The 16505-nt window shown below is 36.9% G+C and overlaps 3 protein-coding genes and 4 non-coding genes across 8 annotated transcripts; all 7 read left to right on the top strand.

Moving 5' to 3' along the window:
* Positions 1-1430: 1430 nt before the first annotated feature.
* Positions 1431-3779, top strand: LOC121977165 (transmembrane protein 205-like). The gene is made up of 3 exons (XM_042529728.1): positions 1431-1734; positions 1875-2094; positions 3427-3779. Exons 1-3 carry the CDS (start codon positions 1535-1537, stop codon positions 3640-3642), a joined length of 636 nt encoding a protein of 211 aa, XP_042385662.1. The 5' UTR covers positions 1431-1534; the 3' UTR covers positions 3643-3779.
* Positions 3780-3856: 77 nt separating this feature from the next.
* LOC121978774 lies at positions 3857-9976 on the top strand (the record flags this gene model as incomplete). The annotated part of the gene is made up of 2 exons (XM_042531069.1): positions 3857-3982; positions 9606-9976. Coding segments are annotated over 2 exons (342 nt in total), but the record flags the coding sequence as incomplete, so codon positions are not given.
* A 164-nt stretch (positions 9977-10140) lies between these two features.
* Positions 10141-10212, top strand: TRNAP-CGG. The gene has a single exon. It is a non-coding gene; the product is annotated as a tRNA-Pro (tRNA).
* Positions 10213-10319: 107 nt separating this feature from the next.
* Positions 10320-10391, top strand: TRNAP-CGG. Its single transcript has one exon. It is a non-coding gene; the product is annotated as a tRNA-Pro (tRNA).
* A 90-nt stretch (positions 10392-10481) lies between these two features.
* Positions 10482-10553, top strand: TRNAP-UGG. The gene has a single exon. It is a non-coding gene; the product is annotated as a tRNA-Pro (tRNA).
* Positions 10554-10654: 101 nt separating this feature from the next.
* TRNAP-UGG lies at positions 10655-10726 on the top strand. The gene has a single exon. It is a non-coding gene; the product is annotated as a tRNA-Pro (tRNA).
* Positions 10727-11001: 275 nt separating this feature from the next.
* On the top strand, positions 11002-16150 carry LOC121977164. Of its 2 annotated transcripts, none has more exons than XM_042529726.1 (5): positions 11002-11382; positions 12830-14534; positions 14686-15061; positions 15304-15605; positions 15817-16150. In XM_042529726.1, the coding sequence occupies exons 2-5, from the start codon at positions 12848-12850 to the stop codon at positions 15831-15833; spliced, it is 2382 nt and encodes a 793-aa protein (XP_042385660.1). In that variant the 5' UTR covers positions 11002-11382; positions 12830-12847; the 3' UTR covers positions 15834-16150. The 2 variants fall into 2 exon arrangements, with proteins under 2 accessions (XP_042385660.1, XP_042385661.1); XM_042529727.1 differs by having other exon boundaries at positions 15812-16150.
* The last annotated feature ends 355 nt before the right edge of the window (positions 16151-16505 follow it).

Raw genomic sequence — 16505 nt, 5'->3', positions numbered from 1 at the left:
GCTCGCTGCAAATGGACACGACATTATCATCCAACAAATTGCTGAAAAATCTTTCCTATTCTTTATTATTTTCCATCATCAGATGGTTTATTTTCCATCATCAGATGGTAGAGCACATATCTCCTGGACCACTAAAAGCGATCCAGGGATGTGCCACTCGTATTTACGGTTGGATCGTGATCACGATCCGGTCGTAAATTGTTGCGATCTTTTCTTGGGTTCATTGTTCTCATCATATTATAGTTTTTGTTCGGAGCGGACGGTCGAAGGTCATTCGGAGATCTTCGGTGGTGGATAAGTGGTCAGGTTATTAGGTGCTGAGTGAGGGTGTCCTTCGGGTGACTTCCGGTCGTTCGTTCCAAATAAAAATTATAACATGGTGGGGATGATGAATCTAGGAAGGGATCATAATAATTTGCGGTCGGATTGCGGTCACGATCCGATCGTAAATATGAGTGACACATTTCTTGGATCACAAAAAGTGATCCAAGAGATCCTGTCTCTAGATGGAGGAGAGTTTGGCGTAATGACTTGCAAGTTATGAGAGTTTTGAAAATAGTCTTCTACTCTACTTCATATAATAAATTCATTTTCGAGACTCCTTGATCACAATTTCGTACCTTGGTTTGTCCTTTTATCAAATTAATCATCATATAATAATCCTCGATACCAGAATTTTTATCTACACAATGTGCATGGGTGACACGCGTGGACGCCTCTCATACCGGGAGATGCCTTCTTGTATGAAAGTCGTGCACGTGAGTTGTACATGGATAACAAGACCTATCCTTATTACTACTTTAATTTCACCTTAAAGTTCAACTTTTTTTTAATCCTCAGGGCGTAGCACAGCTGGGAACACATGATTTCATAGTCAAAAGATCCAGGATTCGATCCTCGGGATGTTATTGCCTGAGATTAGCGTCTCGGTTATGTACTTTCAACTGTGTACTTATATTTACTTCCCTCCATATCCGTACGATCGGCTCTAAGAGGATCATGTGGCGGTTTCATTTTTTTTTAATTTCACCTCAAAGTTATCTTATTCTAAATTTTTATTATTTAATTATTAACGTTCTTAAATAATTTGATAAGTCATTATTCTGAATTAGCATTGTGATTAATCGTAAAATAAAAAGAGTGAAAATGTCAAAGAAGAATTTTGAAAAAGAAAATATTGACGAAAAAAAAATCCCTTTCATAAATATAGAAAGTCTATAAAGAGCAGCGAAAATTGGAATACTTTGAAAACATGCAGAAAGAAGAATCAACTCCCAAAAGTGACTTCTACTCCATATTATTATCAACGAAATTCCATTAATGCCCGCCTCTAGAAGATACACACTCCGCCAGATCAAAGGGTATGAATGGAAACATCTAGCCTCCCTCTCAACTCTCAACTGTCTCCTTTATAAGAGCTCTTCTTCTTCCGGGGTTTCCCGTCGACTCCCTTTTGTTCGCCTACCTACCCAACCTTCCACCACAAACCCTAGTCCTCGATTGTCTCTCTCTCTCTCTCTCGCGGAGGTCTCCGATGACGTGGTCGACTCGATTTCTGACGGCGGTGGCGTTCCTTTCCGTCGGCGTCGTCTTCGCGCCTGACGTCTTCGGCTCGGGGCCCGACGCTCCCGCAGCAGCCATCACAGCCGCCAAGCTCCTCCACCTGCTCGCCTTTGCTACCGCCTGGGGATCCTCGCTCTGGGTCACCTTCATCGGCGGCATCATCATGTTCAAGTAAAATCGATCGATCCCCTTTCCCAACCCCACCTTTTCTGTTCCAATTGTCGATGATGTAGAAAACCGATGAAGATGGAACTTTTCTACCATTCTCTTTAATCGTATCGATTTGTGAAGTAAACGCGTTTATAATGCAGATATTTGCCGAGGCACCACTTCGGCAACCTTCAGAGCAAGTTGTTCCCTGCCTACTTCACGATGGTGTCTGTGTGTGCCGCAATCTCGGTGGCCGCGTTCGCTTATCTCCACCCGTGGAGAGCAGCTTCGTCCATAGAGAAGTATCAGCTCGGTTTCCTCCTCTCTGCTCTTGGTTTCGACCTTTGCAACCTGATTGTCTTCACCCCAATGACTATCGAGGTAATCATCCAACTCATCTGCAAATGGTGACATGACATCTATTATCATCAGTTGAATCTATTTGCTTCTTCTTTTTGATAAGGTAATCTAGGAATTGGTCTCCTGTTGAAAGTGTCTATACGCTTTTCTTGCATCTGTAGTATTATGCCATTAACGAATGGATATATCTACCAAGTTTGACAAGTGATGCTGAAACTTTTTTGAACACCTATGATAGTTTCAACTTTCAAAATTATCAAAATCTTTCCTAACTAATTGGAAGTCTTATCACTTTGCTCCAGAAATTGTAAAAGTGTTTAATTTAGGCAGTTCCATTAGTAAGCGAAATTTGAAAATATAGAGGGTGTTTTGAATAAGTGTATAAACTGCGGCAGGCAAAATGAGAATGTGTTATGGTGTGTGAACAATTTTTTTTATTAAATTGCTTTTGCAATTTACTTTTATATGAGAAGATCTTTCACAATTGAGGTTTGGAGATTCATTTCTAAAGTGACAGCAAGAGCAACAATTACTCGTTTAGTTCTTCGATTAAATTGCTAAATTGTGATATGAAGATTTGGATGTTTAGATCATCTAGGAATTGGTCTCCTGTTGAAAGTATCTATACGCTTTTCTTGCATCTGTAGTATTATGCCATTAATGAATGGATATATCTACCAAGTTTGACAAGTGACGCTGAAACTTTTTTGAACACCTACGATAGTTTCAACTTTCAAAATTACTCGTTTAGTTCTTTGATTAAATTGCTAAATTGTGATATGGAGACTTGGATGTTTAGATCTTCTAGAACTGAATCATGCATTATTGAAATGCATTAGTGCATGTCTGTGATTCAATTTCCTAGAGGTGGAGAAATAACTGAGATAAAAAGGAGGTAAGCAAAAAAAAAAGATCTAAAGGAAAGGTAGGGGAAATGATTAATATACTAGTTTTTGAGAAAAAAAAGATGATTTCAAACGAAAGAAATATGTGAAGAAGTTGGAAAAATATTTCTCAGTCCTCTTTCTTGTCTCCTACTTCCTTGGGTGGAAATTTTTCCTCAAGTACTTTCCTTCCATATTCCCTTCATTCTTAGGAAAGCCTACGATACCATTGAACTATGCTGAACTTTTAATATTTTTCTTGTACATTCAAATTTTATCCTATGGATTTTATGACAAAAGCACAGTCGGTATTTATTTGCTATGCAAAAAATAACTCTTCTTGTACTCTTCTAATTCGTTATCGGCGGAGTTAGCTCTTCTAATTAAACCCAATAACTTATTATGAGCAGTTGATTTTTTTCTTAGATTCATGCAAGTCATCCATATTCATATCTTCATTTTGTCGCAGATGATGAAGAAGAGGCACAAAGTTGAAAGAGATATAAACATTGGTGATGAAGTCGGAATTTCAAAGAATATGGAAGCAGCAAAATCCAATGCAAAACTCAAGTCCATGAACAAAAAGTTTGGAATGATTCATGGTTTGTCTTCCCTTGCTAACCTCATGGCATTCGGTAGCCTGGCCATCCATTCATGGTACTTGGCCGACAAGCTGCGTTTCTAAACTCAAAAAGCAAAAACATCTGCAGTCTCAACCAATTTATTCATCCACCCATATGTATTGACTAGATGTATAATTCACCATTCCCTTACTGGTTCTGGTGCAAAACCTTGATGATTTATAAAAATTATGTTACATCCGGGAGAGTGTTCAGAAACTCCCATCTGTTTTGTGACTTTGTATGAAAAGTGTGATTTTAGAGCTGCAAAGCAGTTAACATGCCACTGCAAATCATCCGTGGAGGACAGCCTCGTCTATAGAGAAGGATCGACATGGTTTCCTCCTTTCTGCTCTTGGTTTCGACCTTTGCAACCTGATTGTCTTCACCCCAATGACTATCGAGGTAATCATCCAACTCATCTGCAAATGGTGACATGACATCTATTATCATTAGTTGAATCTATTTGCTTCTCCTTGATTTAAGGTACTATAGGAATTGGTCTCTTGTTGAAAGTATATATACGCTTTTCTTGCATCTGTAGTATTTAATGGATATATCTACCAAGTTTGACAAGTGATGCTGACACTTTTTGAACACCTAAGATAGTTTCAACTTTCAAAATTATTAAAATCTTTCCTAACTAATTTGAAGTCTTTCTTGGATTTTATATTGATGGAATTGATGCTATTGATCTAATAGTTGGGTCCAATTAATCAGCTCAAGTGTGGCGGATCCAGACAAAAAAGGAAGAGGGTGCTCAAAGAAGGGAGCTGGAGCTTGTCTTCCTTCTCATTGCCCCTCAGACTGCAGCATACTGATAGAATTTTCCGAGAGCAAGGGGGTGCTCAAGCACACCCCCGCTCCCCCCTAGATCGACAACGAGTCATCAGTTCAAATGGGTGAAGCTCGGTACGACGACGTGGACCTTGTCTCATTTATACTCTTGACACATCTTTTCGATTATCGAGGTACCCCTTCAGGTAATAGACGTATCGCTTTTGGTAGAGCCATTGCCCACTTAATCGGTCATCGAGTTATCTCTTTGGATATCGATGCATACTTTCGGGTAAGTTTATCCCTACAGATAGAGTATTAAGGTCAAAGACTAGATCTTCTTTCCTTAAGACAATATTACCCTGTCCAGGTGCTTACGATTTATCGACAATCATCTCCAAAAATACAACTTATGTCTCAAAATAGAAGCATTCCAAATTTCGAGCTCTATCGAACTTTCGAAACCTTGAAACTTTTAAGACAGGAGAGAGAAGAGAACTTAAGAGGAGAATTCACAACTTGAAAATTGAGTGATCTGAATCTAAGGAGTAGAGGTTCTTTTACAGGGATGAAGGATTATTCTCAAAGGATGAAGAGTTTCTTCTGAGAGGTCAAAAGACATGGTCTTTTCACTTAAATATTATCAATTATCATTAATTGATTCAATTAATCAATAATATTAATTAATTAAATAAATTAATTTTATAGCTATGATTAATCTGATTAACTATTTACTTAATCTATTATAAATCTTAATTAATCAATTAATTAATATTACAATCACTAATTAATTTTTTAATCAATCAATGAAATTAATTCTAATTTCACACTAAAATGGTTCCTCATGGATAAACATTTACACATACTCGAATTAGTTCATTTGATCTCATCTATGAGTTCTCTCGAGGCAGTGCAATAATTAAAGCATGAGATGTTGTCACATGAGGTTTTGGGGTCGAAACTTAGCATGTCCGAGTATGCCTCCCCCCATGCCTTGCCACATGCACTAATGGCTAGTAGTCACCCGTAATTTACCTCCTCCGTGTTGACCTAGGGACGGATTGACGAGGGCGCTGGGGGCGAGCGAATAACCTTTTGCCACATGTAATCTCATCTATGAACCCAGCTCATGTGCAAGCTAAAACTTTCGTCCGATCATACTAGACTAACGTTTCATTAGACATTAATTTCTCATTTACTCGAAAAATTAATTTACGACGGTCTATTCATAAATAAAAATTATGGATAATTTCAAGTCTCAAATAAGAGTTTCGTCATAAGACTATTACATCAGGAGAGGTAGTTTGTGACTTTGAACCTTTCAAAGTAGAATACGATCGGATTTACTTGGCTACCAAATGAACTATGTCTTAAATTGTTCAGCCGTTGGTGTAAACCAAGACAATCATATTCACACAATAACCCTTAGGCTTTTATCGGTTCTGTATCGTGTTCATTTTGGCCATGAATAAAGTTTGAGATTCATAAGTGTTTCATTGAAGCGATCTGTCTTGACACTTATATAGGTGATATCATATTAAGAGTATCTTATAATATCCTATTATACCATTTGCAATATAATATAAGAATCATTAAGAATTTTTGTTCATCTTTACTCATTTTATAGGTGTCAGCTTTTGTCTTTCAGAATAAGTTGGACTAATTACTCCTAGGTATCTCGAATCTTGTAGCTCAGTTGTCTCTTTTAAACTATGATCTTAGGATCTCCGGTCAACATAGTTGGGTTAACACTAATCGATTTAAATGTTGAGTTTTAAACTCATTCCCCTAGAAATACAGTATAGTTGATCTCTTGATAGGTTATTTTTTAACTACTTATCTGCACAATTCGTCATATTCAATAAAAATTTCACCACTAGAGATCTATTACTTTAATAATATTAAGTCTTTTCAAGACTTACCATTTTACACTAGTGTCATTCTAATAATTTCTTAGATACCATAATGTATCATATATATTGGCATAATTCAATGCAGTTTATGCAATTAATTCTTTGGACCCCCCATTTGGGTATTTATACATTTCCCAAATCTTCTCAATGTTTAGCCGCAATATTGTTGAATTGAGGTGAATGAGATATAGCCGATTATTAAATGTTACTCTTCCTCAAGAAGCATTCTTTAAGCAATATTTTGCATTCTCTCCCTCAATACCATAGATGATCCTGTTTACTTGATTTTTCCAAATACATTTCTAGTGTTTTTAAAACACTTCAAAGGCCTCAATCTTGTTTAAAAGCAAGTCTCTATAACTCCAATCTTCTGATTTCACCGAGTTAAAAATGTGGTTGTCTAGTTAGGATGATGACCAAGATTGTACTTGTTCTCAAAAAGTGCTCAATCTAGAAAATATGCATCACTTGTCTTCAAATTTCACCGAGCTAGAGCTACAATCATTTGATTAGAGTGTTGACAGGATTGCATTTACATTTTAATAGACACTCGACTCAAGAATTATACATCTCTTAATCTTCCAATCTCATCGAGTCAAAACTACGGTTGTTTGATCGGAGTGTTAACCATGATTGTATTTACTCTTTGAGAAACACTTGACTCAAGAAGTATACGTCCCTTGGTCTTCCAATCTCATCGAGCCAAACCTACGGTCGTTTGATTGGAGTGCTGACTAGGATTGTATTACACACTTTGAGAGATACTCGACTCAAGAAGTATACATCCCTTGATCATCCAATCTCGTCGAGATAAAGTTGTGGTCGTTTGATTGGAGTGTTACTAGGTTTGTATTACTCTTCGAAAGACACTCGGAAGTATACATCCCTTGGTCTTCCAATCCTGTTGAGCCATAGCTGCTGTCGTCTGATTGAAGTCCTGACTGTGATTGCATTTATTCTTCGAGACACAATTAACTCAATTTCGTCAATTGCAATACATGTGATACAATCCTTCTAACTCATTTATTTTGACCTCCACTTAAGTCTTATTGAGTTAGACTCAAATCTAGCTTTAAGCCAAGTGAGTTTTATCTTCTATTTGAAGTCTTTCATTAGCCCTCTTTTTGGATAGTTTAAACCCATTATCCTAAACTTTGTGATTTTAGTCAAATGACTCTCACACAGCCTTGAACTTCATTGTTACATTACACCCATGGTATAATTTTGTCATCCAACCTTTTAAGGTATGGTCCTAGCATAGGAAAATTCTATTCTTCCTTACGAATAACTCTCTCATCTCTTAAGATTCACTTTTTAGATGCCCTACAACATCTTTTGAAAGTAACCTTACAAGGTACATTTTCTTTAAGTTATATAATATTCTTTACTGTGCTTGAAGATGATTACAAAGAATTTCTCTAATTTCTCTCCAGTAAGAGAGGTACCCACGGTCTCCATAACTGTGAAAATCATTTTCATATTGTTGGAATTTTATATTGATTGAATTGGCGGTGTTGCTCCAACATCTGGGTCCGTTAATCAGCTTGACAATGAGTCATCGACTCGAATCGGTGGAGCTTGGTATGACGATGTAGACCTTGTCCCATTTATACACTCGACACACCCTTTTGGCTATCGAGGTACCACTTCAGGTAATATACATATCCGTTTTGGTATCGTCATTGCCCACTTAATTTCGTCAGTTGTCGAGTTATCCCTTTGGATATCGACACATCCCTTTGGGGTAAGTTTAAAGTGAATGCTAGATCTTCTTTCCTTAAGATGATATTGTCCCGCCCAGATGCTTATGGTTTATCGATAATTGTCTCCCAAGATACAATGACTTACGTCTCGAAAGAGGAACACTCCAAATTTCGAGTTCTATCGAATTTTCGAAACCTTAGAACTCTTACGAGAGGAGAGAGAGAAGAGAACTCAAGAAGAGAATTCATAATTTGAGAATTGAGTGATTTGAATGGAGTTAGAGTTTTTTTTTTTTTATAAGGACGAAGGATTAGTCTCGAAAGATTCTGCCAAGAGATGAAAAATATGAGGTGTGTGTTTTCACTTAAATATTATAAATTATCATTAATTGATTCAATTAATCAATAACATAATTAATTAAATTATCATTAATGATATAACTATAATTAATCTGATTAATTATTTACTTACTATACCATCATCAATTAATTCATCAATGAAATAAATTTTAATTTGACATCCATCAATGGTTCCCATGGAAATATTTACGCATACTTGAGTTAGCGTTCATGTAATCTCATCCATAAACCCAGTTCATGTGTGAGCCAAAACTTTCGTCCGATTATATCAAATTAATTTTTCATAAGATATTAATTTATCATTCACTTGAGAAATAAATTTACGACGGCCTACAATTATAAAATAGTCGTCTTATCCCTATTTAATTTATTAGTTGCCAAAACCAATTTTCCAACTGTCTTAACATTTTGCTCCCTGGTATTCGTAGAAATTGTAAAGTGTTTGATATAGGCAGTTCCATTATAGTAAACGAAATTTGAAATACAAAGGGTGTTTTGCATAAGTGTATAAACTCTGGCAGGCAAAATGAAAATTTGTGTTATAGTGTGTGAACAATTTTATTGATTAAATTGCTTTTGCAATTTACTTTTATATGAGAAGATATATTACAATTGAGGTTTGAAGATGATCATTTCTAAAGTGACAGCAAGAGCAACAATTACTCGTTTAGTTCTTTGATTAAATTGCTAAATTGTGATGTAGAGACTTGGATGTTTAGATCAGCTAGAACTGAATCATGCATTCTTGAAATGCATTAGTGCATGTCTGTGGTTCAATTTCCTAGAGGTGGAGAAATAACTGAGATAAAAAGGAGGTAAGCAAAAGAAAAAAATCTAGAGGAAAGGTAGGGGAAATGATTAATATACTAGTTTTTGAAAAAAAAAAAAAAGAAGATGATTTCAAACGAAAGAAATATGTGAAGAAGTTGGAAAAATATTTCTCAGTCCTCTTTCTTGTCATCTTCTACTTCCTTGAGTGGAAATGAAGAAACAACACATGGAGAAACTTTTCCTCAAGTACTTTCCTTCCATTTCCCTTCATTCATAGGAAAGCAAAGCCTGCTATAGATACCATTGAACTATGTTGAACATTTAATATGTTGCTTTTACATTCAAATTCTATCCTAGGGCTTTTATGACAAAAGCACAATCCATATTTATTTTCTATGCAAAAAAGTAACTCTTCTAATTAAACCCAATAACTTATTATGAGCAGTTGAATTTTTTCTTAGATTCATGCAAGTCATCCATATTCATATCTTCATTTTGTCGCAGATGATGAAGAAGAGGCACAAAGTTGAAAGAGATATAAACATCAGTGACGAAGTCGGAGTTTCAAAGAATATGGAAGCGGCAAAATCCAATGCACAACTCAAGTCTATGAACAAAAAGTTTGGAATGATTCATGGTTTGTCTTCCCTTGCTAACCTCATGGCATCCGGTAGCCTGGCCATCCATTCAAGGTACTTGGCCGGCAAGCTGCATTTCTAAACTCAAAAAAGCGAAAACATCTGCAGTCTCAACCAGTTTATTCATCCACACATATGTATTGATTAGATGTATGATTCACCATTTCCCTACTGGTTCTGGTGAGAACCCTTTATGAATTTATAAAAATTATGTTACATCAGAGAGTGTTACAGAAACTCCCATCTGTTTTGTTCCTTTGAATGGAAGTGTGATTTTAGAGCTGCAAAGCAGTTAACATGCCACTGTATATATCTCGGAGCTTGGTTTGGTTGCATCTGAAATTGACTTCTTCTAATTATTATTCTTATAAGTTTCCAATATCTAATTTTCTCATCAAATAGGGTGTTTGGTCTAGTGGTATGATTCTCGCTTCGGGTGCGAGAGGTCGTGAGTTCGATTCTCGCAACACCCCAATTTTTAAGCAGATCTCAAGTAATACTTTTTTTCCAAAGAAAAATACATTCTTATTCCACGAATTAACTTAAACTTAGATAAATTAACTTATATTTAGATCAAATTGGGTGTTTGGTCTAGTGGTATGATTCTCGCTTCGGGTGCGAGAGGTCGTGAGTTCGATTCTCGCAACACCCCATTTTTTAACTTAATTGATCTCGATAAATACTTTTTTGTCATATATAATTTATTATTATTTTAAAAATTAACTTAAACTATAATCAAATAGGGTGTTTGGTCTAGTGGTATGATTCTCGCTTTGGGTGCGAGAGGTCGCGAGTTCGATTCTCGCAACACCCCAATTTTTAAACTTGTAATTATTACCTCATATCGTTTAATACTTTTTTGTCATATATAATTTATTATTATTTTAATAAATTAACTTAAACTTTGTTCAAATAGGGTGTTTGGTCTAGTGGTATGATTCTCGCTTTGGGTGCGAGAGGTCGCGAGTTCGATTCTCGCAACACCCCTTTTTCCCTTTAAATCCATTAATACTTTTTTGCCATTTAAAACCTGTTATTATCCTCGTAAACCAACTTAAATTTATATCAATATATGTTATAATTAAATAAATTGTGTCGGATTAAATTTATATCAATAGATGTCATTAACAGTCTCCGAAGTCCGGATTGCAGTTAACGGGCTGGATTTAACATAGTCACTGACAGGACAGACTGGATGCAGGCATGCAGCTCCAACCTCTATCATCGCCAGAATCCGACCCGCAAAAGGCTCGCCTCGCCCGACCCAATTTCATCAGCACGAGCGGAGCGGAGCGGAGCGGAGCGAAGAGAAAGGCGAAAGGGACGGCGGCCGAGCTCGTGTGGCGATGGCGGGCCAGTGGAGGAGCTCTAGCGAATGGCGTCGTATCCCTTCCATCCCCTTCGCGTGTCCCCCCAATCCTTGAGTTTTATTCTTCCTTCTCCCCCTCGAACACGACTCCCGGCGTACGCTAGTTGTCCCGCTCGGAGGAAACAGCGCGTTTCCCGTTAGGGTTTCCCCTCATCGGCTGGCTGTTCTCATCGTATTCGCTCCCGCTATGCTCAAGTAGATTCCGGACTCGTGATCTACTGTTGAGTTTGATTGATTCGACGTTTAGCTGGGACGTAGCTCATTGATTGAGAAGGTATGCTCTTTAGGCTTCTATCCCAACTTATTCATTTCTTATTATTGCGTTAAGTAATGCCTTTTTGGAGTTCTATTAGTTCTTTTATATAGTTAGCAATCATTTACTGTCCGGTCCTCTGTCCATTTCTATGGCAGAAGTTCGAACCAAAGGCATGTTTTTTTGTGTGTGTGTCGTATGTTAAGTGTCGCTTTTGATTGCTTTGGTCCTTTGTTTCTTAATCATATCGGTGGAAGGACACAGGCATCAACTTGTTGGCTTGGCGCTCCATGCTACTGAAGTAACGCCAATGTTATTTATGGTTCAGAAAAATTCTTGGCGACAGCTGAATGTCAGGCGCTTCAGTAGCTTCCAGCTAGCTTATCTTATTGGTTCTTAGGCATTTGTTTTGCTAAATTTGCTTCTATCCTATTTGTAGCAGTTCAAACAAATTTCTTCTTGCATTTTCTCCACATAGCTATAATATTCCTTCTATCTTTTTACTGCATTTGTTTGACTAATAGTGGGATAAGTTTCTACCATGTTTGATCTCTGTTGTTGTTGATCACCAATGTGGTACCATGAGCCAAGTACTTAAACAGTTAAACCTTACCCTTCTTGAGGATTGTCCTTTTGGCAAGAGGCTACTAGAGCACACTACTTTTTAGGTATGGTCATTAAGTCTTAGATACCGTGGCAAAACATATTCATGCTTCTTCTGTTTTCAGTGATTCAATCCTGCCAAAAGTAATCCTTCCATTTTCTTTGGCACATTTACATGCTTGCACTGGTACTACCTTTTGTAGACATTTTTTTTTGTTATTATCTTAATTTCTAGTATATTTCTTCATAAAATCATAAATATTCATGAACAAACATAGAAACCTGTATTTGTATCAACTATTTTGAGGATCCCTATGGAAGGGCACAGAGCATGATTAACTTGTGTTTAATGGTGGAAATTTTAACAATATACTCTAGCTTATGCCAACTGTTATTCTAAGTCGAGTATTGGAAGGGCACATAGCACAATTAACTTGTCTTTAATGGAGAATGATGTACTTAGGAAAATACTAGCTTTTCTTGTTGCTATGCTATGTCCTTAGTGTATTGTTTGAATGGGTACTTCCAATGTACTCATAAGAGAGAATTTGAAATGTGAGAAAAGGAAGTTTTAAAAGAACCTCATTATAAGTTTATTGATTTAGTACACCGTTGTTGTCTAAAATTAGCATATCCTAAATGATTAGCTTTACTGATGAGATGATTATGATGATGATAGATTTTTGGCATAATGATAATTGGTAAACTATCTGCTGTATTGATGAATTCCATATTGCCAAACGTGCAAATTGATAAGATGGTTTTAAGAAATAAACGGTCAAACACCAGTTGCATGCATTAGAGAATTCCTTCTTTGTTCTTACAACCAGTATCCATATTTTATTCTAAACCTTAAAATGTTCAGGAATATTCCTGCCAAGAGATGTCTACTAGCTCTCCTTTTGAAGAACATACAGGCACCAATGAAGGGGAAATGAGGTTCCCGGACCTTGGGGATAGCCACTTTGTTTTTGAGGATAAAAATTTGGTTTATCATGAAGATGATCAAATGCAAGAAGAACTTGAGAGACAATTGACTGATGAGAGTCAATCTAATGTTAGTGCAACTGTGCTGTGGAAACATGTTGTCAAAGGGAAAAAGTGTGGAAATGCTCATGGTGGTTCTCATGTCTTTAAGTGCAAATATTGCCACAAGATATATCATGGGACATACACCCGTGTTTATGCTCACTTGATGGGTCACAAAAAGGGAGAGAGCAAGGGGATCGGATATTGTTCTACTGTCAAAGCTGACAAAAATCTACAAATGCAGATAAAAAGGGAAGTTGAGAATGTAGAAAGTTCACCTAATGTTGTTCCTTTGAGGAAGTCAAAGCTCAATCCAAGTTCAGAAGCAACTTTGCGAGGAACTTCTTTAGCCTTGTCCTATGTAAGTTCTTTTGAGCAGGAGTATTCAACGCAGGATAGAGATGATGTTGACTCTAAAGTAGTACGATGTTTATGTGCAAATGGAATCCCTTTCAGTGTTCTGAAATCGCCATATTGGGAAGATATGGTATTGGCAATTAGTAAAGAATTGGGTTACAAAAGTCCATCTTATGAGAAAGCAAATACGATCTTACTAGAAAATGAAAGACTTAAGGTTGAAAGAGAAATGGAGGACTTTAAACAGAAGTGGCCACAATATGGAATTTCAATCATTTCAAGTGGCTGGAGCGACATAAAAAACCTACCTTTGATAAATATGTTGGCTTCAAACCAATTTGGATCCATGTTCTTAAATGCCTTTGATTTTGTAACAGTTGAGAAATCACAGAAAAGCATTTCTGATTTTATGTTGGAAGCAATTGAGAAGGTGGGGCCGTATAATGTTGTTCAATTGATAACGGACAATTCAATTGACTGCAGAGCTGCCAGTGATGAAGTGGCACAAGTATATCCTCACTTATTTTGGAATCCTTGCATGGTTCACACTTTGTATCTGATACTGAAGGATATTATGAATGCTCTTCCTTGGCTTAAGCAGACATATCGAACTGCTAAAGGTATAGTCAGATACTTCTTACACCATCCTCATTCTGGTGATATCTTCCAAATATTTTCAAGATTGAAGTTACTGAAAGCTACAGCACAAGGATTTGCTTCACACTATATCACTTTTTATGTTCTACTTGACATCAGAGAATCTCTTACAGCTGCTGTGTTGTCTGAAGATTGGGAATTGTGGGCTACTTCTCCAAATATGAAGGAGAAAGTGAAGCTTCTTGGCGATAATGTGAAGGAGGCAGTCGTGTCTGAGAACTTTTGGGTACCAGCACGGTTGGCCTTATCCATTATCAAGCCAGTTTATAAGATGGTCAAGTTTTCTGATCAAGATGGTGCCCTTATTGGTGATGTATGTGATAGAATGGATAATATGCTGGGGGAAATTAAAGAAAATCTGAGTGGGCTTGAAGATATGTATACAATTGTGGAAGAAAAGGTTCTTTCAAGGTGGAACAAGAAAATTTTTCCATTGCACTGTTTGGCTTATGCTCTCACACCGAAGTACTATGATGAGGAATACCTACAACTTCTGGCACCGGGATGTAGGAAGAGATGCCCCCCAGGTAGATTCATTCTTCTGTTCATTTTCCCCTTTCTATGCTAAGCATGAAATTATTAATCCTCCTTTGTAATACTACTATGTTTTCATCATTAATCTCACAACTTGTTTCCAGTATGCTTTTAGACTAGTTATGAAATTGCCTTAGTTTACAGATCAAGATGATGAGGTATTTGAGTGTGCTACTTCTGCCATATGTAAAATGCACCAAAATGCTGACCGCCAGGATATTATCCGTGTGCAATTTCTGTCTTTTATCGAGAAGAAGGGGAAGTTCTCTTTGCCCATAGCCAAGAGAGATGCCCGAAATCCCAAAATCAATGTTTTCCAGTGGTGGAAGTTTCATGGTGGTGATACAAAGGAGCTAAGAGACGTGGCCTTCAAAGTTCTCTCTCAGTCAATCAGTTCATTTTCAGTGGAGAAACAATGGAGTACCTATAGCTATATCCAAAGTGCAAAGAGACACAGATCAAATTCTAGTTACGCTGACAATCTCGTATATGTACATTCTAACTTACGGCTATTGTCCAGGTACTGTCTGCTTTTTTTTTTTTTTTTGGCGAACTTCTACTTTGTGTGGCTTAGACAGATTCAAATACCATGCAGAATTAGTATGGCATCATATGGTATTTAGGACCAAACCACAGGATTGAGACTAGTATTCTTTTTTTACTAGATTTTGATAGCGTCTAACTTTGCAATTTGGCACATCACTTGATCTTCTAGCAGTGTTGTCTGACATCATTACTGGCTTTCTCGGGTTGTCGGTGTAGGCATAATCCAAGCTATAAGTATGGCATACACCAAAAGTGGGATGTAAACCCTGAGCTTCCTTATGTCGATGAATCTGCTTTCCAGTGGGAAGATTTGTGCTTCATGGGACTAGACGATGATGACTCATTGTTAAAACAGGCTTCTCATTCTAGCAATCCTGTACAAGAGCTTTTGAGGATCATCGAGGACGTTCCCTCCTGTGATGATCAACTTGATGAACAAAGTCAAACAACAAGCTCCGCGCGTGCAGGCGGAGGGAGAGGAGGTCGAGCTGGTATTCCAAGTAGGCTCGATCACACAGGTAAGACACAGAAATTTGTGTGATCCCAACGTTTGTTTTGCTAGTTTCTTAAATATAAGAATAAGCTCAATGTTTGAATCTGATGGCTTTTCACAAAGATTAGTCATCATGTGTGCATTCTGATGATATCTATTTTGAACTCAAATTCTTATGCTTGCTTTTTTACTTTGCTTAAATTAATGAATTGTGTTTGCTTCGATGGATAGGACAGGAAGGATGAAAAGGTAAAGGAGGGAGAAGAAGGGGAGCCGTGACGAGACGATGAGTTGAGGAAGGAGGCTGAGTTTGTTTACTAAGAGGATGGTAGAGGAAGAGAGAATGAAGAAAATGACCAAGTAATTCTAATTCTTATCTTGCTTATGCTGAATCCCCTTCCGTAGCCCTCTTACTATCTCTTCAAAGTAAACACCACCTAAATCAGTTTAACTTTAGGCCATGGCCGCTGTAATTTTACTAGTTATTAGAAATCCTAGAAAAAATGATTTACATGGTTTTTTTAGTGTACACTATATTATCACCACGTATTAGTGAGACATTTTTGAAAATATTGTGACCGTGTGAGAGAGAATCTATCAACTAAAAAGCTCTCAAGTCTCCGATCTTGTTTGTTCGAGTTAAAAAAAATAGTCCAGTGCACGAAATTCTCGTCATACGAGGTCCCGGAGAAGGATCTATTGTATATAGTTTTATCCTCTTTTTTTATAAAAGGTTGTTTTTAGGATTCAAACTTAAGTCTCCAATCTCGTTGTCCAAGAAGTCTGAAAATTTAAATGTGTTTATGGAAATCTATAATACAAGGGAGGATTGAGGAAAGTAAGATATATCATTATTAGAAATTTTATAACAAATGATTTCCTTAGTATTTAGATATCAATTATATTTGAGACTAAATAACAATTT

Source organism: Zingiber officinale, chromosome 4B (assembly GCF_018446385.1).
Source record: "Zingiber officinale cultivar Zhangliang chromosome 4B, Zo_v1.1, whole genome shotgun sequence".
In the NCBI taxonomy this organism is placed as follows: Eukaryota; Viridiplantae; Streptophyta; class Magnoliopsida; order Zingiberales; family Zingiberaceae; genus Zingiber; species Zingiber officinale.
The sequence above is the reverse complement of the archived record's forward strand: the minus strand, read 5'-3'. Positions and strand labels throughout refer to the sequence as shown.

Bases quoted from the DNA above. Each gene is read 5' to 3' on its own strand.
- LOC121977165 (XM_042529728.1), top strand. From the start codon at position 1,535: ATGACGTGGTCGACTCGATTTCTGACGGCGGTGGCGTTCCTTTCCGTC. The intron at 1,735-1,874 runs GTAAAATCGATC...TTTATAATGCAG, and splicing joins GGCGGCATCATCATGTTCAA to ATATTTGCCGAGGCACCACT. The intron at 2,095-3,426 runs GTAATCATCCAA...ATTTTGTCGCAG, and splicing joins TCACCCCAATGACTATCGAG to ATGATGAAGAAGAGGCACAA.
- LOC121977164 (XM_042529726.1), top strand. From the start codon at position 12,848: ATGTCTACTAGCTCTCCTTTTGAAGAACATACAGGCACCAATGAAGGG. The intron at 14,535-14,685 runs GTAGATTCATTC...CTTAGTTTACAG, and splicing joins TAGGAAGAGATGCCCCCCAG to ATCAAGATGATGAGGTATTT. The intron at 15,062-15,303 runs GTACTGTCTGCT...TTGTCGGTGTAG, and splicing joins AACTTACGGCTATTGTCCAG to GCATAATCCAAGCTATAAGT.